Source organism: Cyanistes caeruleus, chromosome 19 (assembly GCF_971803275.1).
Source record: "Cyanistes caeruleus chromosome 19, bCyaCae1.hap1.1, whole genome shotgun sequence".
Taxonomy (NCBI): domain Eukaryota; kingdom Metazoa; phylum Chordata; class Aves; order Passeriformes; family Paridae; genus Cyanistes; species Cyanistes caeruleus.
Window position 1 is genome coordinate 5,400,269 of NC_141719.1, and position 22,403 is coordinate 5,422,671.

The 22,403-nt window shown below is 48.2% G+C and overlaps 3 protein-coding genes across 5 annotated transcripts; 1 reads left to right on the top strand and 2 right to left on the bottom strand.

Annotated features, from left to right (window-relative positions):
• Nucleotides 1-5,641: 5,641 nt before the first annotated feature.
• On the bottom strand, nt 5,642-14,718 carry KCTD2 (potassium channel tetramerization domain containing 2). 2 transcript variants are annotated; one of them, XM_086856826.1, is made up of 7 exons: nt 14,654-14,701; nt 14,410-14,599; nt 12,990-13,098; nt 12,325-12,416; nt 11,571-11,666; nt 9,713-9,838; nt 5,642-9,012 (listed from the first exon to the last, which is right to left on the bottom strand). In XM_086856826.1, the coding sequence occupies exons 1-7, from the start codon at nt 14,665-14,667 to the stop codon at nt 8,983-8,985; spliced, it is 657 nt and encodes a 218-aa protein (XP_086712952.1). In that variant the 5' UTR covers nt 14,668-14,701; the 3' UTR covers nt 5,642-8,982. The 2 variants fall into 2 exon arrangements, with proteins under 2 accessions (XP_086712952.1, XP_086712951.1); XM_086856825.1 differs by having other exon boundaries at nt 14,410-14,718.
• A 13-nt stretch (nt 14,719-14,731) lies between these two features.
• On the top strand, nt 14,732-17,280 carry ATP5PD (ATP synthase peripheral stalk subunit d). 2 transcript variants are annotated; one of them, XM_086856829.1, is made up of 6 exons: nt 14,732-14,811; nt 15,159-15,288; nt 15,855-15,951; nt 16,427-16,498; nt 16,836-16,898; nt 17,020-17,280. In XM_086856829.1, exons 2-6 carry the CDS (start codon nt 15,167-15,169, stop codon nt 17,149-17,151), a joined length of 486 nt encoding a protein of 161 aa, XP_086712955.1. In that variant the 5' UTR covers nt 14,732-14,811; nt 15,159-15,166; the 3' UTR covers nt 17,152-17,280. The 2 variants fall into 2 exon arrangements, with proteins under 2 accessions (XP_086712955.1, XP_086712954.1); XM_086856828.1 differs by having other exon boundaries at nt 14,738-14,821.
• Nucleotides 17,281-18,082: 802 nt separating this feature from the next.
• On the bottom strand, nt 18,083-21,961 carry LOC111944009 (5-hydroxytryptamine receptor 3A-like). Its single transcript, XM_023946842.2, has 9 exons — nt 21,913-21,961; nt 21,569-21,729; nt 21,075-21,119; nt 20,871-20,980; nt 20,053-20,219; nt 19,203-19,363; nt 18,842-19,052; nt 18,504-18,623; nt 18,083-18,357 (listed from the first exon to the last, which is right to left on the bottom strand). Exons 1-9 carry the CDS (start codon nt 21,959-21,961, stop codon nt 18,131-18,133), a joined length of 1,251 nt encoding a protein of 416 aa, XP_023802610.2. The 3' UTR covers nt 18,083-18,130.
• Between the last annotated feature and the right edge of the window lie 442 nt (nt 21,962-22,403).

Below are 22,403 nucleotides of genomic sequence, written 5' to 3' on the forward strand. Positions count from 1 at the left end.
AATTTAATTTGTTACAGAGATCCAGATTAGCAAATCCTCTGGCACATTGATTCTTGCAGAGGAAGCGTGGGGGGTTTGGTTTTAGATTTTGTTTTTTGTCTAAAGCAGGGGAAATGAAGTGACATTTCAGCTATGGGATTGCAGAATGCTTTGTGGCAGGGAGCTGTTCAGGCAGGTTCAGTTGCAAATTAAACTCTTGCTCTGCTCCATCCCTGGAACATAGACAGACCTAACAGAAACTGAAGTCTCAGGGCATCTGAAAACAGGTTCCTGAGGCTGGGACAGTGTCTGAACAACTCTGACAAAACCCCTTCAGAGCAGCTCTGCTAGTACTGAGAGAATGGTGCTGTGCCAAGGACGGAGGAAGTGCTGGTTTATCCTGAGTTTCCCAAGTAGTTCTCATAGCATCACTCTCACATCCTCTCTCTGCAAAAGGGATCAGGGTCCTGCCTGCACTAATTGGCCTTAATTAGCCCAATCAGCCTCATCTGTGTCCTCCTCCTAAACCTCCTCCATCCTCTTTGTTCCCTAGCTGCATTTAAGTTCAGATCCTTACACGGCTTGCTTTTTGCGAGTTTCATCGCTGCTTTCTGCTCTCCTGGGTTGACTTTGGGTCTGCCTGGCTGCTTTGTGCTCATTAATCACTGACAACGTGGGTATAAGACCCAGGTGAGTAATCCCCCTTTTGGGACTAAGTTTAATGGCCATTAGCCAGTGCAGGGAATAACAAAGCTTAGCCTGGAGATGGGAAATGGGAGCTGAGGAGGCAGCTGGCACCAGAGCATGCACTGACAGCTCCCACTGGCCTGCAGGAATTCAGCAAGATGTGGCTTGTCTCTGCTGTTTATCCCGGTGGTAGATCTGGCTGGTGGGTGAGTGCAGATGGTTTGTGTGCATGCTGGTCCTTGCCCTCCTGGCTGCCACCATCCCCCCCGGGCCCCAGCTGTCCCAGAGCCCTGCTTTGTGTACAAGGTGTGGTGCCAAGAAGGGCAACATTCCCCGAGGCGATGGGGATCTGGAGATGAGTCTGAGGAAGACATTGCATAAACTCAATAAACTGAAGTGGCTCATGCTGTGTGACATCCTGAGCTGCCACACTGCCCCGGCCTGCCCTGAGAGTGGACAAAGAGAGGGAGCAATGGTGCCATGGAGTATCTGAACAGATGGAGGTCCTTGCCAGGATCTGATGGCTGAGGTTACTGAGGATATCTGGAAGCTGCTGGTGCTTTTCTTCCAGCAATTGCTTGCATTTGGGAAGATGAGGGAGGGTTGTGGGGGGGTGGGTGGGTGTTCCTGGGAAAATGAGGGTTTTCAAAAAATGAAGTCACCTTGTCTTAGCTGCAAGGAAAACCCCTGCAGTAGGTGAGGATGTGGCAGAGGAAGGGGGAAGAGGGATGTGATACAGCTGTAGGTACAGTCTAACCCTGATGCAGGGCATCTCTTTCATAGATTGACATTTTGATCCCAAGCAGTGGCTGAAGGTTCCCTCTAACACGCTTTTAATTATCATTCAAATTGTCTTTTATTAATAAGGAATAAGGGACTCAGTGGGAATAGGACCAAGAGAAGTGGTTCCTTATGGCTGACAGGTGGAGGAGGCTGTGGGGGGATTAAAGGTGATCAGCCAGAAATTTTGGAGCATGGTTTTTAGGAAGCCAGCTGGTTTTTGGGCCCCAGCTATTCAGCTTTGGCTCTTTAGCTCTCAGCAGATGCTCTGCTATCCCAGCCAGGCCCTGCTCAGATCTCCTGTCCAAGGAAGATGTCCTGCTCTGAGGAAGATATAGGTGATGCTTAGAGGATGCAACAGGATAGAAGAGCCAGCAATTTAGTGCTGACACTGAGGCTCTTCCTGCCCATACCCAGAGGGATCACAATGGTCAGTTTTGTGATTTCTGGAAAAGGAAAGGCAGGAACTCTTTATTCCAGTGGGAAGTGCAGGTCTCTGTGTGCCCTAGGGTTATATTGTCAGGGGGATACGGACACACAAAATGTGGCTGTGAGTCTTTATTTCATAAGGGGGCAAAATCCCCTTTGGTTTGGCAAATATGACCCTCTCCTTCTTACTTTTTATTTGTTTCTTTGTATTAAAATTTTAGATAAAGACACACTGGAACATTAGGTTGAGGATGACCATTTATTAGGTGCTTTCTATCTGTTTAGTGTCTGTTCTGCCTGCTTTCCTAAGGCTTCTTGAATTCAGTGCCCAGGTGAAAGGCCTGTCTCCTTGCTTGGTTGCCCAAATGGTTTTCCTCATTTTTAGACACTGTCATTTGAATTCATCAGGGTCACTGGTGCATGTTTTCCTGGCTGTGGTAAAGGACCTGCTGCCCAGATGGCCCTGAGCTCAAGGATATACTTGGTGACACAGAGACCAGTGGAGTTCCAATCCACTGATGAAAACTGAGGACTCTGTGCACTTTAGACTGCTGATGGGTTTGGGTCAGACTCCCATCTGCTAAAGTCTGGGAAACACCTATGAGGGATGGAGGCCTCTAATAGGAAATATTACCAGAAGGTCAAATATCTTTTGAGATAAACCTTTGCTCATCTGTTACACCACAATCTGAAGGTATTTACAAGGGCATTGCTTTCTTTACTGTTGATTGGAGTAACCAACATGTTTCTCCAGCCTGGAAAGCAAGAGGGCATGTGGCATTTATTTACCCATGTGAAAGTTGGGTTAAACCTTCAATAAGTGCCTCAAAACTAGATCTAGGTGGAAGGACGTGACCAAGGTCCTTGTTTCCCAAACAAATTAGTAAGCCGAGTTGAAAATACCTGCAGGCTTTCCTGTCTGCAGACAGATCTGGCTTGATTACTTTGTTCCGGGTGAGGGTGGGCGGGTAAGTGACGAATTGACCTTCGTCTGTGTGTGAGAGCCTGAGGCAGAGCAGAAAAGCGTGTGGAGGGGTTGTGCAAGATGCACGTATGGCTGTGGCAGGACCTCTGCACCGCTGTGGTTTCATCCTCCCACGTGTGCAGAGGGGAAATGCAGCCTCAGTTTCCACTGCGTTTTGCTGGGGCCCCAGGCCAAGCAGTTGGATGCTTGGTGCCTGACACTACTAAAACCCTTTCCTATCTTTAATGTCAATTATTATTTCCTCTTTGTCCACAGACACGAGCACACAGGCCAGTAAAACAAATTAATTAATTGTGTTCCAAGCAAAACTGTCAGGGGTAAGGTGAGCTGCCAGCTGGGGTGACTAACAGGAGTGTTGTGGGAAGGTGAGAACCAGCCCCAGGTATCCTGGACACAGCCTGGGGGACAAGAGGGAGCCTGAGCCTCTCTTTCCAGAGGAGGATGTAGAATTGTTCCTTTTATGTGCTTTCCAGTGTAGAAAAGTCTGATGTGGGGTTTTTAAGTCCCTCTGCCATAGATTAGTGCATGCACTCACTACCTACTGACTTTACTCTGGCTATCAGAAAATCTGTGATGTTTCATCACTCATCTTTTCCCCAAGCACATGGCAAAGCCTCCTGGAGGATTTTTTCCCCTTAGTTGTCTCTGGAAGTAGGAGGGACCAAATCCTGCTATGGGCAGGTACGAAATCCCTTGGGTGTTTTTGTGGTGCCATTCACCTCCTGCCTTGATGAGCACCTCCTCCCTCACTCACAGGAGCTTCTTGTCCCTGGGGATGTGCCTTCACTGGCTGTCCCACATCTTCTTGGGGCAATAGCGTTTGGAGGCAGCCTGGGGTGTTCTGATCAACCCAGACAAGAGTCAGGGCTGTTAACCCTCTGCTGAGGCCAATTCTGCTGCAAACCATCCCTCCTTTCCCTTCTGCTGCTGCTGCAGCAGCTCTAGAGCAGCCTGGCTTTGGCAACAGGGAGAGCTGAGCTTTGGGCTCCTGGCAGCAGCAGGACCAGCATGTTAGGAACTAATGTACAGGGTTGATTTTTATTTTGGTAAGTTAACAAATTCTGCCAATCCCACATAACCTCTCATCACTTGATAATTCTGAGGCGTTACCTGTTTCCTGCAGCAAGTAAAGAAATTAAGAAATTTAAAGGAGTTAATGGGTTTCACAGCATTGGATGGGAAAGTGAGGGATGGTGCTGGCAGCTCCAGCTTGTGGTTTCTGTAGGAACCACTGAGTAATGCTTGTGTCCCCTGCATGGCGACATGGCATTGTGTCAGAGGAGCCACCTGCCTGGCAGAGCAGGAGGTGGTTAAAGGTCCTGCACAAAGGCTTTTCCACATTATGCAGCCTTATAGGACAGCCCTAAGGTGGGGTAGCAGTGAGGTTATGGCATTATGCAAGTCTGGCTGTAACATGAATTTCTGCTGACAAGCCCTCCCTGGTGAACAAATAGGTGTGTGTTGTCAGCAGTGCCAGCCCTGCAGTTGCTATCTCTGCCCAAGACTCTCCTAGCACTTGAAGTGTGGCTTTGCTTTGGGAAAATTCACCGGCAGTGCAGACCTGCAGTCAGGACTGGGATAGAGAAATGGGTCAAGAGGTTTGAAAATACTGTCTTAAATTGACTCATGCTGTGTGGTGACTTGGCTCCATGGTTTCTGGTGAGCTCCCTGCGTGGGGAGAGTGTCATCCTCTTCCACTGTGCTGGTGTTAAACCGTGGTTTGGGGATGTGTCAGCCCATCCCCGCTCTGTGGCTTCGAGATCCTGTGGCAGTGAGGATGGAGAGGGGCAGCCTTCAGAGTACACAGGAGGCAGGCAACAGCCACTTGCAATCAAGAGTAGGATTAACTCAATCCAAGACTTTCCATTCTTCACTTGTGTCCTTGCTCTTTCTTTTCACTCTATTTGGCCTGAATTGCAGATGTCATCCAACTTCTGGCAGCACCAAAGCTGAAAGTCAGACCCTTATTCCATGTGGTCTAGTGTTGAGCAGTGGTTTATCACATGACAGCTGACCAAAAAAAAAATCCTCTTCCTGTTTTAGCTACTCACATTTAGAGGTTGTATTAATGTTCTGCTCTCCTGTGGTTATCAGTGGAAATGGTTAGGATAAATGTAGAATTTGAGATTATTTTGGAGATGAAGCATCAGAAACAAGCTTCAGTTTTACCTTTTATGGATGCTAAATATGAGCTAAAGCAGGGAGCATAGTGCCTGTGGAAAAGCAGGCCACATAACTCTGAGTGTCGCCCGAGAAAGTGGCCTGGGAAATCATAAGGAGGAATTAAAACAATCCTCAGAAATAGAAGACAGCCTTGCAGGTGCTGTTTGTCAGTTTCTTGTTTTCTTGCAAGAGAAGGTCAAGGGGTGGTGTACTCCACTGACTAGTGATGGAGATGTGTTAATTCACTAATCAATAAGTTTTACCTTTCTGCACTTTCATGTATCGGTCTATAAAAGAAGATCTGAGGTAATAAACCTTGCTCTCTAACTCACAGGAGAGACTGTGTCATGCTTCTTGCCGTTCCCAATAAAGCAACAACCTTTATCCCTTTATCCCACTTTTACCTTTATCCTAGAATCTCATTAGATTCTCCTTTTGGCAAATGATTGTTAGAAGTGAATTGAAGCCAGAAACAAGTGCCCAATCTGCACACTTCTTCCCCCATAATGCAGTACCTGTGTGGTACAGGCAAAGCAGCAGGCTGCAGACTGCCCTTCAAACTTTTTAAAACTAATTTCAGATTCTTTATTGGAAAAAAAAAAATCACAGCATCTCAACTGTTATTCAAACACATTTAATAAACAAAGAGAAACAGTAGCAAAGGGCACTGACACATGACAAACTGTACAAAACCTCTGGGTAGGAGCCCACGGCCTGGCTGCTCCGGCCCCTGCCCCGCAGCCAACCAGGCTCCCTTTGCCTCAGCCCTCTCAGTCACCCCTGAGAAAAATCGGTTTTTAAAAATGTGCAGAAACAAAGACACTTCAAGAGGTTATTTCCAGCCTTGCCATAATGGAACAATTTAGGCCACTGCGAAAGTTTTTAAAAAAACCAAAGTGTCATACGCTCCATTCCCAGGATTAATGCTTCAAAGTGAACCCCTTCCCAAGAGGCATAAGCACTCTTGGACAGCCAGTAGATCTACCCCTGCTCTCCTACTCTACTCACAACTTACTACACTTTTTTAGAGTGAACGGGACAAATTTCATCCTAATTCAGCACTAATTTTGATATAGTTGTGACTGAGTGAAAGGCAACAGAAGGAAAAGCCTGTTTGAGCACAGAAGGGATGCAACTGGTGCATAATGCTGAGACTAGCCCTGTATCGGGTAAAGGTGACCTAGCACAGTCAGGGAAGGAGAAATCCTTCACTGGGAATGTACCTGCTCTGGATGGATATCATGCCTGGTCCTAAATACCACACAAAAACTTGAGCATCCAGTACCAATGATTTGTTTTCTACCATAAACTTGTTCTGCATAACTTCAAAGGACCCTGCAACGGAACCCAAAGGTCCATGGTCCCCTGGCACCTCCTCACTGCCAAAAGCATTGCAAAAGGGAAAACCAAGATGCAACTGATCATTCTTGTGCTCATCAGTTAGGCAGCTGTGCCATTCACCTGCTAATGGTCACTTCTAGGCTGTCTGTGGTTCAGAGGGGAGAGCAATGGCATCACTGCATCAGACAACCCTCCAGGGGGCTTCACCATGTGCGGCGTTCTTGGTGACGCAAAAAAAAGCCAGGGAAGTGTTTGTTATTCTTATCTACTTGAGCTGTATTGGACAGAAAGTCTCTCTCCAGCCAGGGTTGCTTTGAGCTCCATGGTTTAACAAGGTGCTCAGCTGGCATCAGCGTGACAAACACAGCCTGATCAGTTCTTGTTGCCTTTAGTTCGATATTTCTTGACCAGTTCCCAAAAACTCCCTCCTCTGAGGAAGTGGAACAAGACAAATGAGAGTATTAAAGGGCTTTTCAGGCTGCTAACTTGCATACGTGTGTTCCTTGATTTCTTAGCTGTGAGCACAGACAGTGGCTGAGGCTTCAGGATACGGACAGAGGAGGGAGATCTGTACACATCACAGTGTTGTTCAGGCCCAGCCAAGGTGGGTAGTCTGATCACACCAACACCAGCTCACCACGTTATAAACAGGGCAGATGGAGGGAAGCAGAGCTGGGATTTTCAGTGTGATGGAAAGCCAGCTGTGATTCAACAGCCTGTCACTACACAACGTGAATTCAAAGACATTTGGCACAGTCTGTTGTTACCAGGACTAATCTAGCACAGACAGTTAACCAGTCTGTCTTGAGAATGAGGCAAAGGCTCCACTGGAGAAGGTACACTGGCAAAGCAGGGTGGAGGACAGGCAAGAGGATGGGCAGAAGGACTGGAGAGGCAGAGCACAGCAGTGCCACTCAGTGTCTTTACTGCACATCTTGGTCACTGAACTGGTTGTTGGACTGTTGGTAGGACCCTCTCAGCAACAAGTGGTTAAGATAGAAAACCTGCCTAATTCTGTGTAAAAACTTTCAGAAGAACATGGGTAGCTGAAGCCCTCCAGAAAGGAGCCCAACCCCTCAGTCCAGGTGAGGAATTTTCTGGTAGCTTATTGAGAAACACCTGCTCTGAGCTTGTCAATGTCTGAATTCCAGCATCTCTGAAGCTTTGCTGTAATGTCAGTTTGGGACTTGACTGAAAATGACCCAAGTGCCTGGACACTCAGGCTACAAAGAACAAAGCCAGGATGAAAGGGGAAAAACATGCAGCAAATTCCTATGAAATTCCATTTACCAGACTAGGAGGAACATGCCCTTGTTTAGGGGTGGCACAGAATAACAGAGGGGAACCAGTGACTGCAGTTTGGCTAAGATAGAATTCAAGAGAGGCACAAACGAACATTTTGCACATCCATCCAAGGCATTCCAAAAAAAAAAAAAAAAAAAAAAAAAAGGAAAGAAAAGTCACAAAAGTTGACACATCACTTTGGACAAGAAACATTACAATAGTTTGGCAACTTTTCACCAAACCCCTCCCACCCCAACCTCTGTGATGTCCCTCTGTAATTCGAGGTGATCTCTTAAAGGTGGGGACATGAGGGGGCTGCAGGTGTATCACTGCATGTTAATAGGGGATCTCCTCTGCAAAGGATCTTGTGGGGTCAGACAAACCTACCTGCTTGGTACAGTATGAAAGAAATTCTGCCTGAAGCCCTCCCTGTGAGAGGGAAGGAGACAGAGCCCACACTGCTGGAGACAAACAAGGCAAAGCTGAACTTGGCAGCAGCAAGTCCCAAAACCTTGTGACTTTGTACCAGGCTAAGATATGGCCATGGCAGGGTACTGGAGGGGAAGATGTCACCACTTTTCCACTGTGGAGAAGTGTAAAGGACAGAACAATCACTCTATCACTATTTTGGGTGAACACAGACCTCTTTGTTTATGCATGCAAAGTAATGGGCTTTGGAAAATACCAGGAGCCCATGCGTAATAGTATTACCAGTGAGACCTGTGTCAGACGGACACACAACTCTCCTCCCCTCATATCTAAACTCAGCTCTTAGGAACTGAACAAGGAACAAATACAAAGCAAGGATGGAAAAGTTCGTGTGGGTTTTCAGAAGTGGTTGTTTTGTTCCTCCTTTTAAAGCCCTATTCTTCAGATTTGGGGGAGAAAGGGGGAGCACTGCAAGGTCCCTGTACATTTCTAGTGGCAGACCTGGGTGCAAGAAATGGCACAGCTCAAATATGGACCTTCCCACCCACAGCAGCCTGTGGAGGGTGAGATTGATTACAAGGGCCTGAGGACCTGAACAACCTTCACAAAGGCTCCAACGGGGAATCTGGCCCAGCTATTGTCAGAAAAATTCAATACAGTGCTGGCCAAGAAAATAAAACAAATACTTGTGGAAAGGACTATCCAGCTGGAAGAGTCTTCTCCTTCCTCAATTTCCAGGGTAAGAGAAAAGCCTTTGGTTATGACCAGAATTATTTGCCATTGGCAGGACAGGCTTGGCTTTGCATTAGCTTGGTTATTGTACAAGGGCTGGGTTGCTCTGTGGATGCTCTGCCCAGCTGGACTGCCCTGTGACATCCGGGAGTTTAATGGAGTGGACACTTGAATTACATCCGGGATCCTCGCTCCTGAAGAATCTGAAACAGGAGAGACCTTCTATGAAAACCTCTGACAAGTTTAAATGCAAAAGTTCCTGTTCAGAGTCCTTGTTTTTTGCAGAGAAAGGAAACACAGACTAATGTGAGAGCAGCTTGCAGGCTTTTGTGCCACCACAACAACTGATAGGCTGGTTAAGGGTGAGCAAGCCCCTTCTCCAGAATCCTGCTCAGCTGCTTGCCAGGTGGTAGATGCTGCCTTTTGTTTCTGTTCTAGGGAAAAAAGTGGATTCATAGAATGGCTTGGTTTAGAAAGCACCTTAAAGCTTATGTTGTTTGACCTGTCTGCCATGGGCAAGGACACCTTCCACAAGACCAGGCTGCTCAGAGCCCAATCCAACCTGGCACTGAACACTTCCAGGGATGGGGAGAATTGAAAGAGAACAAACAACTTGTTTCTCCCTGCAACATCCTTCAACCATAAAACCTGACTAACTTCAAAGCTCCATGCTATGCTTTTCTCCCTCATCAAGTTACTCTCTCCTTCAGTATTTTGGTCTTAATTTGAAGTGCACAAAGAGCCTTAGATCTTGTCCGACAGTAAATCATGAAATCTTACAAGAGGGGATGATATAGAAGGTAGTGGGAAAGCTGATCCACAGAACTACTGCTGCAGCTTGGTGCAGGAAAGGTTCTTCTTTTTAGGGGAATTCAAATTGATACATCTGAGCAGGTGCCTTACCTTGGCCTTCTCACTTGGCTCCTTGACAATACCATTGGTTGAATTGTTGAGCTCCCTGGACACAACACAGAGGAATTCTGCCTGGTCTTCGTTTCCATAGTTATAGGAAGATCCAATACTGATCAGCTGTGCAACAGGAGACAGCCAAGGTAACTATCAGTAAGTTTTGATTTTATTCCTACAGTTACTGTGAGATAGGTCTGTGCCAGGAGATCTGTTCTGGATGAAGTCTCCTGCAGCGTCCTGTGTGTGTGTAAGGCAGGGACACATCTGAGCTCCACAGCTCTCTAGTGGCACCTGGAGCCCCGGGAAGGAATTCCAGCTTGAAATTAATACTGAACACAGCAGAACAATGCCCAGTTTCTGAGGGTGGAAAAAGGGAAAATAGATAGTGCAATATATAATATTCAGTTCACTCAGACGTGGGCAGACATTGCCAATTGCCTGGTCCTTGCTGAACTCAGCTCTCAACCTGCCTTGTGACTGATGTGGAAATGGGAATTCTTTACCCCAGGCAGATGTTAGATTAACTGTGAACATGTGGCAAACAGACACTGTCCTTTATGTGGATGCTGCCAAGATGGAGTCTGGTATCTCCGTAAATGGGATTATATTATATTACTGTTGTGTTGAGGGGGTCTGGACTCAATCCAAGAAATCCCATCTGTCTCATTCATCATTATTACATTAAAAGGACATCCTGGAGTGCAGAGCTAATTTGTCATTTACAACTCAGTTCTGCTTTCCAGAAAATAAATCCAAGTCATCTGAAGAAAGCATCATGACTCTTAGCAACTGTGTGTATCCAGGAAACTTTAACGAGCAGCGTGCACCTTAACTTACAAGTCCTAATAGATTTTAGAAGAGCCAGCCCCATATTTATAGATTATAGATTTGAAAAGTAAGATTAGGAAAGATCTAAGGGTGCAGGTTCCCATGAAAGTCACTGCCTGCAGCCTCAAGGTTTTGGGGGTGGAGATATGGATGTGTGAAAGGCAGATTCTGTAAACTGTTGGAAAGCAAAACCTGGGTGTTGGAGAATTGCATTTCCATGGAACAGCGAGTGGCTCTTAGTCACAAAATTTCACTGCTTCCTCACAGGTGCAGGTTTTTGGCCACCTCTCCACTCTGAGATAGTTTTCAGGCATTACAGAACAGTTCCATAGGAACAACTGATGGGAAGTGCTGTTCCTAATCCTCTGCCTCACTTCATCTCAGCACATTTCCCACAGCATCCACTTGTACTGAAGCTGGACTAAGTGGGAAGACATTGCTGTAATCCACAGAGCCTCTTCCGTAGTTTCTTAATATAACATAACACACAGGCCAGCTGGCTCCAGTTCTCCCTCCTCAGAAATAAGACAACTGTGTTTGATTCCAGAAACCAAACCTGGAACTAATGCCATATGCAACTGCAGTGACAGCCAGTCCTGGAACCAGCTGCATTGCAAAGACATCTGCAGGAAGTTCTCATGTCACTCAGTGCCACTTTAGCAAATGCAGCAGTTGTGGCTTTGAGGTTCCAAGAAAGTTGTGCAGTGTTTTTTCATGGCTCTGGTAATTTTCCTGGATAGAACTGTTATACTGTGGCCTGGTGTATGTGATGAAATGCAGAGAATGGAAGAACTGCTCTGGGATTTGACAAGGAGACAAGAAGTCCTGAGAGAAAATGAAATCTCTCTGGCAGCTTGAGTGACTTCTGCTCTCTCCTGTCAGTAGCCAGACACAAGTGGATTGCTGCTCAGGTCAGGCTGCTTATTCAGAAGAGCAGACCACTGTGAAGTGCAACTTAACAGGCAACTCTGCTTATTCCATATCCAGTTTGCAAAGAAATTCTACCATTCTTTGGTAATGGTACCTGTTCAAATTTCCATCCGTCAGACATGGTGGACACCATCTGTGTGAGCTCTTCCTCTTGGCACTGCAGCACTCTGTACACGTGTTTCACAGGTCCCTGGAACACAGAGAACAATTGCTGTACTTTAGTAATTGCCTTACTAGTATCACTCTAGAAAGTTAATAAGGTGCTCCTGCTCTTGTCTTAGGAAGTCAGAGCCCCACAGGTTTTCTAAGGGCTTTTTTATCCCACTGATTTCAAGAGAACCATATGCCTGGCACTCTTCTCTTGAAAGCTTTCTAGGTGTCTGAGCTACAGTGAAAGCAAAACTTCTTTAGCTTTCAAAACCCTTTGCTGCTTTTTGAAAATGTTTCTGAAGTTGAATCTACTGGGTGTGCTGATATCAGCTGAGCATCAATGGGAAAAATGTCACAGAGAGACAAAGGGAAGAAATAGTTTAGAGAAGGAAGAGTTTGAGCTGTTCTTTACCAAAGCAGTATGTTTTGCTTCATAACCACCTGCTCCTGGTGGCTGTTCTGCTCCTGGTCCCCCTCCTGTAAGTGTCCCTTGCCTTTCCCTACAGTGCTGAGATGACTCAGTGGTCTGTACTTTATAAAGCCACACTGGAGACTCTTTCCTAACCATGCCCTGCATTCACCTAACAGCATTTATTCCTCTGTTACTTCTGAATCAAAGAAATGCTCCTGCAAGGCCCTGCAGCCATGCTTGTCCTCCTGTGCCACAGAAGTGACTCAGTAACCCAGAGGTGCATTACTTGAGAGGTTCTGTTCTCGTTGTCGCGGATCCGCTCCTTCACCAGCCTCACGAGGGATGCGATGTTGTAAAACTCAGCCTCTTCCAGCACCCCTGAACAGGAACCCAAAGCACAAATTCTGTTACTTTGCACAGGGTAGAATGAAGATGATTCTGTCATAAGGATGCAACACCTGCTCCTGACTCTAAATCTAGCCCAAATGTCAGAATCCCAAATGTGCCACCCACCTCCTGCTCCCAGGCTATGAGAAAATGCCTGACTAGCTGTCACCTCCTTTTGTGACTTAAGAGAATCCTTAAGAAAGATTATCCCCATTTCCTTGGGATTATCAGAAATCTCATGGTACAATGTCTATTTCTTCTCCCAACCCCATCAAGGGAAAGCCCTCAGAGCTGCCTGTTTGGGGAGAACCATGGTCTGTGAGGGGCAGATGGCCTGTAGCAGACCTTGGGCTCAGCAGAACAGTGACAGGGTGTGCTGTGAGCTGCAGCCTCTGCTTTTGGGAAGACACAGAATCTGATGACTTAATCCCTGCTAATGAGCAATTAACATTACTAACAGCACTCATGGGAAACTTGCTCACACCTTCACACCAGTCTCTGGTGAGGGCTCCTGGATGTGCTATCAAACAGCACTTCCAGCCTTTCCTGGTGTTTTTCTCCTACCTTCCTCTGCAAGCTCCTTGTTTATGATGAGCTTCCCGTGCCGGAGGTAGTTCAGTATCGGACCGAAGTACGTGGGGTCTCTGTCAATGAGATAGGCTCCTGTCTCATCCTGAGAACAAAACAGGGATGGCTCAGTGGTACCAGGAAAAACTAATTTCAATCTAAAACAAGAAATTGAACAGTTTCTCTTTGAGAACCTGGATTCATTTTCCTGTGGGAGGTGTACAAATGATGCTACATTTAAACCGTTTTTCAGTATCTGATTCACAAATGTTGCAGCCCAGTAATGCTGGCAGTCATCTTACATGAAGCACTTGTACACACATTTTATGGATCTGGAGAAAAAAGCTGGGCTGGAAAGGGTTTTTCACTGCAGTAAGAACCAAAACCTAGAAGTTGTGTTCCAGCTAAGCTTGTTCTCCAGACTAGTTTAGCTAGGAGTCTCTGGAGGAAAATGAGATTTCCAGCTGTAGCTAAGGGCACCTGACAGCCAAAACAGTTCATTTTTTTTTCCCCTTTCCACTACTGCAAACACACATTGCAATGCTCCAGCCATGGGTCCAGCAATACAACAACTATTGGCATTAAATAACCAACAATTGACAGCCATAAGTATCTCTTGAGCAGCTTTGAAGCACTGACAAGCCCTCTGCAGAACGCTCTTAAATGACTTTAAAGCATTGTTTCTCCTGCCAATCTACTCCAAAGCAGTAAGAAACTGTGCAAACCCACTCTGAAATATCTCCTCTCCTCACTGATGCTGCTGACTGATATTTCAATCACAAACATGATTTATCTTGTGATTAAACTCTGGCTGACCCACTCACAATGTATTTACACCACCTTGTACAGCTGATCCTATGGAAAATCTGCAATTGCAAGAATAATTGTTTGCAAAATCCTTACAATAAACGGCAGTGACTTCAGAACTGTCCAGCCATTCAAAGAATGTGCACCATGATTTTTTATGAGAATGAATATGTTAAAAAAACCTAAGCAACAACATGTTCAGGGTGAGGAATTGTAACATTCCTGTTTCTAGGACTTTCCTTCCCCGCTGTAACTGCTGTGGGCAGGTGGGTTGTTCCCCAGCAGAGTCCATGTGAGGCCTGTGGCATGTGGATGTCACAGGTGTCACAGGCACGAGGGCAAAGCCAAGTCCCGTTCCTGGGGATGCCATCACCTCCCCGGCCGTGGGACACGAAGGAAAGCCGATGATGTGTCAGACTGACGTGCCCCAGGTCCGTGGGAGATCGGCCCAGCCGGGGCCCGGGGCCGCACAGGAGGCTCGGGGACAGCGCTAGCCGGGGGTGTCCCCCCGCCCGTGGGACGGGTCTGGGCACCTTGGTGACACCGTGGGGGCTCCGGGAGGGGCTGGCAGGGTGTGTGTGGGGGGGTCCCGGCCCCACCGCGGTCTCACCTTGTCGGAGCCGAGCTCGGGCCCGTCCTGGCAGCAAAGACGGCACAGGAAGGACTTGGGCTCCCGGCACAGCGTCTGCCGGGTGCTCACGAAGTACGTGCCTCCCACGTTCAGCCGCACCCACTTGGAGGCGGCGGCGGGCGGGGACAGCGGCCCGGCGGAGCCCGCCGCCGCTCCGGCCGCGCGGGGGCTGGGCGGCCCCGGTGCGCCCCCGGGGCCCGGGCTGGGCGTGCGGCCCCTCGGCGGCCCCTCGGCCATGGCGGAGCCTCAGCGCCCGCCCGCCGCCATGGCCGCTTCCGGCTGCGCCGCTTCCGGGGATGATGACTTCCTGTGGAGCCGCGTTCTGATTGGGCGAGGGGCGCGGAGGGGGCGGTGCTTCCGGCGACGGCGGCTGCGGTGTCGGTCAGTGAAGGTGAGAGCGGGGCCGGGAGGGGGAGAGCGGGGCTGGGGAACGTGAGGGGCTCCCGGAAAGGGGTCCCGCGGAGCGGCCGGGGAGGGGGTCTGGAATCTCGAGTCTGGGGGACAGGACAGGCCGGGGACGTCCTCGGTGTTGGGAGGCTTGTGGGAGAGGACGGGGCCGGCGTGAGGTCGCCGCGGGGCTCAGGAGCGACCCCCGTGTCCCGATCCTCCAGCGTCCCCTTTCCGCGAGCCGACCCCTTCCCGTCCCCCGTGCCCCCGCCCCCTCGGTGCCGCCCTCCCCGGCCCCGCTCCCCGCCGGCGCTGGGACCCACCGGTGTCTCCCGGGCCAGGCGGAGCCATGGCGGGACGCAAAGCTGCCCTTAAAGCCGTGGACTGGGCGGCCTTCGCCGAGCGAGTGCCTCCGAACCAGCGAGCCATGTTCAATGCGCTGAAGACCCGCAACGATGCGCTGACAGCCCGGTGAGTCCCGCCCGGTCCCACAGGGCCCGCTCAGCCCTCGCCCAACCACCCAGCTGTGAGGGCTGCTGTCTGTCGCTCTCTGGTCCCGCAGGAGTGTCCTCCCAGGTATTAAAGCAGGTCACCTTGAGGCAGCTGGTGGCTTTTTTTGGCAAATCACCTTTAGTTAATCTTCCCCAGAGTAAACCCGTAGCTGCAGTTCTGCGAACGCACTTCACTTTGGCACGAGTTTGTCACTGTTAAATGCTCTACAAATTCACGTGCGGTTCTCAAATCCTGTAGCACCTTCTGTCTGATAGAGTGCTGGCTGTTGCAGGGAACGTTGCTAATTGCCTCTGGCTCAATCTTGTGAAACAGCTTTGCCCTTCCTTAAGGGCTGCACCCAGAGGGGCAGAGTGAAGCGGGGCAAAGCTGCAGGCTGAGCTCTGCTTGTCTGTCCAGAGGGGCCTGTTCCAAGGGAAATTTGCAAGACATGGTTTGTTTCAAACCTGAAAGCACCTAAACTAAACACATTAGGCTGTGCTCATGCTCAGGTTGCTGCTCATGTCAGCTGTGCTCCCTCCCTTCAGGCTGGCTGCGCTGCCAGAGAAGCCCCCGGCCATCGACTGGGCTTTCTACAAAGCTAATGTTGCCAAAGCTGGAATGGTGGATGAGTTCCAGAAGAAGGTCAGTCTCCTTGCCAGCTGGGTATTGCTCTTTGGAATCTAATTGGGGAGTTGAGAGGAAAGCACCAGGATTGGTAGAGGAGGTTGGTTGTGTCACTATGAAAATTTGCCTCCCAAGACTGGAGGCACCTGCTGAGCTCAAATGGGTCTGGGAGCTTTGTGTTTGGGGCAGTAACTCTGTGATAGGGTAAATCTGTGAGGTTGAACCTTCCAGCTTCCTTACATGCTGTGAGAAATGGGTGGTGTGTGGTGGGCAGGACAGAGGAGATGGCTGCAAGCTCCTGGGTGAGCAAGTGCTGCTTGGGGGGGACAGAGGACAGCTTCACTGACCACTTTTTGCTCATTAACTTACATGGTTGTGAGCAAGTCCTAGGAAGAAAGGAAGGAATTTTCCCCTGATGTTAGGGAAGATTACCTCAATGTGAAGGATTGTTTCAGTCAAACAGACCTTACAAAAATTGTCTTTCAATTTACAGTTCAGTGCACTGAAGGTTCCTGAGCCAGTGGATACACAATCTGCCAAGATTGACGCCCAGGAGAAGGAAGCTGTAAGTGAACTGTTCCCTACTGCTGGGGTTGTCCCTGCCTTCTGTGGGGATGGGAAGGGATGAGAGGGAGGGGATGTTCTGGATGTGCCCCTGCATGGGCAGAGCAGCCTGAGCCAGGGCACAGCTCTGCCCTTCACGCGTGTCCCTGGCTTTCTCAGCAAGGGGATCCCTGCACAGGGAAGGGTTTGGCTGTTTGGGATCTGCTGGGGATTCCATTGGTTACCCAGTGTAACAGTGATGGATTTTAATGCCAGTTGAAAGCATGGGGGGCTGCAGGTTCATGCTGGGTCAGTGTCCTTATCATAACCACACTCCCCCCATCCTCTGTTCTCCCCAGGCCAAGAGCACTGCTGAATACATCCAGGCTTCCAAAGCCCGCATCGCCCAGTACGAGCAGCAGGTGAGGCTGGACTTTGTTTAGGGAATATTCTCTGAACCCCACCCTAGCACACTCCTTGCTGTCCTGGGTGTGCTTTGCTCTTTCCTGCTGACTTCTGATGTGTCTGTCCCTGCTTCCACAGCTCCAGAAGCTCAAGAACATGATTCCCTTTGAACAGATGACGTTTGAAGACTTGAGTGAAGCCTTCCCTGAAACTAAACTGAACAAGGAGAAATATCCATTCTGGCCCCATAAGCCAATAGCTGATCTGTAAACTGATCAGGGAGTAGTTTTATGACTGTCAGACTGGATGATCTTCTAAATAAAGAGCTTTCTCTGTCTGTGGCTTAGATCTTAGATATGAGTTCTGAGTAAAATGGAGCAATACAGTAACTTACAAACATTCCACTTCTCCTGGATTTTGTGTTTTCTACCCATGAGCTTGTTTTGGTAGCAAGGACCAAGCTCCATATCCTGCTGATCAATCTGAGCCCTGTAAAATGCAAATAAACCTCCTGTTCCTCTCTGTAACCAGCAGGTGCAGGAAATGCAGTTCTGCCCCTGCAGGCAGACACTTGCTCAGAAGTTGAACATGTGTAGCCCCTTGAGATGCTGGAGTGCATTTGGCAGTGATTTGTGTGTGTCTGGAGTGTCTCAGGACTTCTGCAGGCACAGGTCTGGGGCTGATTGTGATTGATTAGGAGAAGCCAATTGCAAAAGGAGTTGAAGTAGTGTTGAGATGCACACAAAAAGAGTTACTTTTTAGTTATTATTAAAAACACTTAATCCTGGTGCTCCTTTTCTCTTTGCCCTGGATTTCTGAATGCTGCTGATCTCACTGGAACTCACAGAAACAGTAAAGACTTGCATTGTTTTATTTAATAATCTGAGGTGGAATTCTTAAACACCTTCCTTGAAGATGGAAACTCCTCTAAGAGAAAGCAATCAATTCCCTTTCCTCTTGGTCATGTTTAAGGTCAGAATTACAGATAGGTAGGAGGAAGATTTTACAACTATTTTATTTAAATACCTTAGTAGCCCACAGAATAGTTCAAGAACATCTGTAGTTCTACTGAACCAGAATACAAAGCACTATGCATGCTCATCTTGGGTCCTGTGGCTTTGGATTTTAATTTTATTTTATTCAGGCAACTGAAGTGCAGCTCTGTGAATCGAGCAGGAGCAAATTACAGCAGGGGATCAGAAGCAACGCAGTACAGAACAATGGAGCTGGCACGGGGCAGAGCTGATCTTCAACTGCTCCATTTTACAGAAATCACAGTAAAAAAGAATAGGGACAAGAAGAGGTGGCTGTAGAGAAGCACCTTCTCCAGAACTGGCAGAAATGGGTCCAGCTCCTGCAGCTGCCAGAGGCGTTTGTTCGGCTGCCCTTGTCCCTGGGCCTTCTTGGGAGGGTGCAGCAGTTGGGGACCTGCTTTGGCCAGGTTCCCTGGGGGCTTCTTGGGCAGCTTGTGTGGATCTGCAGGGAGCAAAGGGCAGTGTCAACACAGCAGGGCCACCATGGCTCACACTGCCTGGGGCACTGTTTGCCCTTGGGGAAACCCGCCCTGGCTCCAACAAATGCGCAGGAAAATGCCCCAGACCTACTCTGTTAAAGTGTTTTACCTTGCTGGAAGCTTCTGAGAGCCCTGTCCAAGCGCAGGGATTTGCGCTGCTGATACAACAGGAAAAAGGTGTCTAACACAGCCATGATCATGAGCAGGAAGGTTCCCAGGAAGAACACCACTGCAGAACAACAGGAAAACAGAGAAAGCTCTGAATAATTGGCATTTTCTTACATTCCATTGCCTGGTGGGGAACAGGGAAAGTCTAACTCCAGCAAGCTAATCAAGCTTAGGTGTTCATGACTTCAGCGTTCATGAGCATGTCTATAAACAACCAAAGGCTTTCCTTAGGGCTGGTAGCTGGGTGAAAATTAGGGTTTATTCAATAAAGGTGGATACCTATTATAGGTGGTTTGTTGGAGGAAGTAGGGAGGCTGTTGTTGAGAATCACAGCCAGCATGGAGCTGCCAAGGATGATGGCAATCTGGAAGTTGATTTTCTCCTCGAGAGAGCTGGGACCAAACACCACAGCCATGTCCAGCAAGTATAGGGCACATGTTGGGAGGATCAGGTTCAGAATATAGAGAGTGGGTCGTCTCTCCATGGAAATCTGTTGAGGAAGATGGGTAAAATTTGATGAGCAGGAGATGACTCAATGTGTTGACAAATGCTGGCCCCTTAATGTAAAAAATAATCTTGTTATATACTGTGTTTTTTTACTGCCAAATCAGTGCAGTATAATAGGGAAGTGCTGTCATACCACATAGGTGACCACAGAATATCCTTTGTCATCCAGAATTTCCGTATATTCAATGATGCTCAGGTTGGTGAACTTCCATTCTCCATCAGTTAGGAGGAAACTCTGGCTGTCTTTCATGATCTCAGCTGGTGTCCGTCTCGTCTTCATGACAAAGTCTGTTACTGCTTGGGCAGGAGGCAGAGGGGGAGGGAAGTTGAAGAATTTAGGAATTTATTAGAGGTCAGTTTTCTCTCCCTTTCCCACCCAGCTGAGGGTGTGTGCAGACAGGGAAGGGAAAGGTTTCTCAGCCCATGAAGGAGAAACTAAAAGGTCTCTGTGAAGAGGCTTGGCTGGACCTCTGGGATGTGGATCAGAGGGGAAACATCTGCTGAATTAGGACAGTTGTCCTTTGTGGATGGGACTGGGAAGATTTTGCATCACGTCTGCTTATATTTCAGCCCTTCCTGTTGGGATGAACTCTAACTGGAGTTTGAATCCCTGAAACTGTCCTTTTAATGGTTGGATTTGATGTCCTTGGAAATCTTTTCCAACGTTAGTATTCTACGATTAATTTCCTCCCATTTCCATGCCTTTCAGGTGTGTTTAAAGATCAGTTGTGCAAAATTCTATGTGAACAAGTTTTGCAGGAAGCCTCTTGGTCTCGGGTCTCTTGGTTTGTAGGAACCAGTCCTGGGAGGGACTTGCCACAGGACATCCAGATTGTTCCAGAGGTGTTGCTGGGAAATGTGCCATGACAGAATGGCAGCATTTTAACTCATTTTCCCTGGTTTCATATGACTTCAACCCCACTGTGAGCAAGTGGTGCTCATCTAGTCCTTCTCCAAATTCAGCCCAGAGGTGGTAGCTGTACCTGGGTAGAGGAATGAAGCTACACTCAAGTTGCACATCTGGGTGTCGAAGGGGAACTTGAGGATTATCAAACTGCACGTCAGGGTCACCTGGAAGGGCCGGGTGGAGTTGAAGCTGCCGTTGTGCATGAGGACCATGTAATTCAGCTCTGGGTTTTGCCCATTCACCCTGGAGGGAACAGACAGGGAGAGTAACTGAGCCTAAGATGCTGCCTGTGCCTCAGTCCCATAAAACAAGGCTGTGAACACCCAGTTTGGAGGGCTCTGAGCCATCACCCAGCCAGGGGATGCAGCAGGAGGAGAGGAAACCAGGGCTGGGAGAAGGGCTCGTGAGCCCTTTGTGACCAAGGTTTGCTGTGGCTCCACACCTCCTGAGCACCTCCTGCTCTCTGCCCTCTGCTCCCTGCTCTCACCAGGGCAGGGACTCATTCCTGGCTCTGCCTCCCACTCCTTTCTCCCTCTGGAGAGCTGGTGGGGGTGCCCATCCCTCTGTCAGACCCTCAGTGCTCTGCCCTGTATCTTTCCACACACTACTAAAGGTCACTTTATTCCACAGGAGTGCTGGTTTCTGCTGCTTCCTCAGCTTTAGCTACAGCCCAGAGGGGATATTTCAGGAGCTGCTACAGTATTACAGAACCACTAAGTGCTTTGTATAAACTATGGTCATCATTAATCTAAATTAGGAGGCTCTCAGTTACAGAGAGCTCAAGGGAACAACTTTTAGCCATCTGAGTTTATCCCATTTCCTATAATATAACCAACAGTTTGCATCCATTGTATTTCTGTTAAGCCAGTGGATAAAAATGAAAGGGGAACCTACCGCTCTAAAATGAAGATGGGGGGTGACCAATACGTATCCATGGGCAGAACAATTTCAGAAATGTTACAGAAATCCTGTGGGTCCCAGGTTGCAAAAGGGTTTTGCCATTCCTGATGGAAGAAGTTGCAGGAGAGAGATGAGCTCTGGGCTGGGCACCAGACTTTGTGTCGGACATCAGGAGAGAAACACGCTTGAGGGACCTACCAGGTTCAGGACGAAGTAAAAACTGACTGTCTGGAGCTTTTCCACCTGGAGAAACAAAGATATTTAGCTGATTTTCTTAGATGTACCCAATGCAGAAGCTCTTCACGGAGCACAGACTGCAGTAAGTGGGCTTGGGAGAAGAGCTTGTGGCTCTTGATCCTACGGCTGAAGAGTGGGAGCGCACAGTCCAATGGTTAGGAAAAATAATAGATTATTGTTAACATTTCCATGGCAGTGTCCTGCAAATGCACTGCACAGTTCAGGCACTCTGCAGGGTTTTTGGAGCCTCCTACAAAGCAAGCTGCTTGTCTGGATACGACTTCTGGAAGGAGAGGGAGAAAATACTCCAGATCTTCCAGAAGTGCTTTCCAACAGCAGAAAGCTGAAGTGGAAGGGTCTGATTCTCACCCCTGTGGATTTGCTGTCAGGAGACTCAAACCCTGGCCTACTACTAGCCCAGGTTCCTATTATAAAGACTCATTTTGGGTCCTTACCACAGACAGAATTGCCACCAGCATGAAGTCCATCTTCACTTCCACAGGCTCATTCAGGTTTATTTTGGGCAGAATGTACGTGTGCAGCTTGTTGTGAGAGGAGATGTTCAGGTAGTCAACAATGTCATAGTAGGTGCAGAGGTACTTTGGAGCAGCCCCTGCTGGAAAGAGAATTCCACTTGAAACACAAAATCATCAGACAAGACCTCAACCTGTGAGAGATGCACCAAAAGAGAAAGGGTTTGGAGCTGTGGATGTGAGAAACATCGTTAGCACACAAAAATCCCTTCTCACACAGAAGAGAACAGAATTCCTTGAAGGTTTTCTATCCCCCTTGCACTTACCTGTCCCAAGAGAAAAGGTGAGGATGGCTACAAAAACTCCCTGCATCATCTCCTGCTTCCAAATAAGGAGGAGAATGGTACCGTGTGTCTTATGAAGCAGTCCAGGACACGTCATTTGTTATGTGGAAGTTGATTTGATATTTATTAATGAGGGATGGATTTTTGTAAACAGACATTTTATCTGTTGGAAGGAAGAAATTGCTAATGGTTTGATGCACTCAGCTGGCTCTTGGGAGTAGATTTTAGTTGTGGTCATGTAAAAATGAGGTCATTAAAAAAAAATCCAGCAATTTGAGGGAGAAGAAAAGAAAGGGCCCAGCCTCACAAAGAAAAGGCAAAGAGCCAGAGCTACTCAGTAGCAAATTTAGTCTCATTTACAGGGCTGAGAGTTTGCTGCAACCTCACTGAAATGGATCAGGAATTAGTGCCTGTGTGACTGAGGGCTGTGGGGGAGGCTGCTCTCCTTTGAGCCCCGGTCCTGCTTGCCAGCA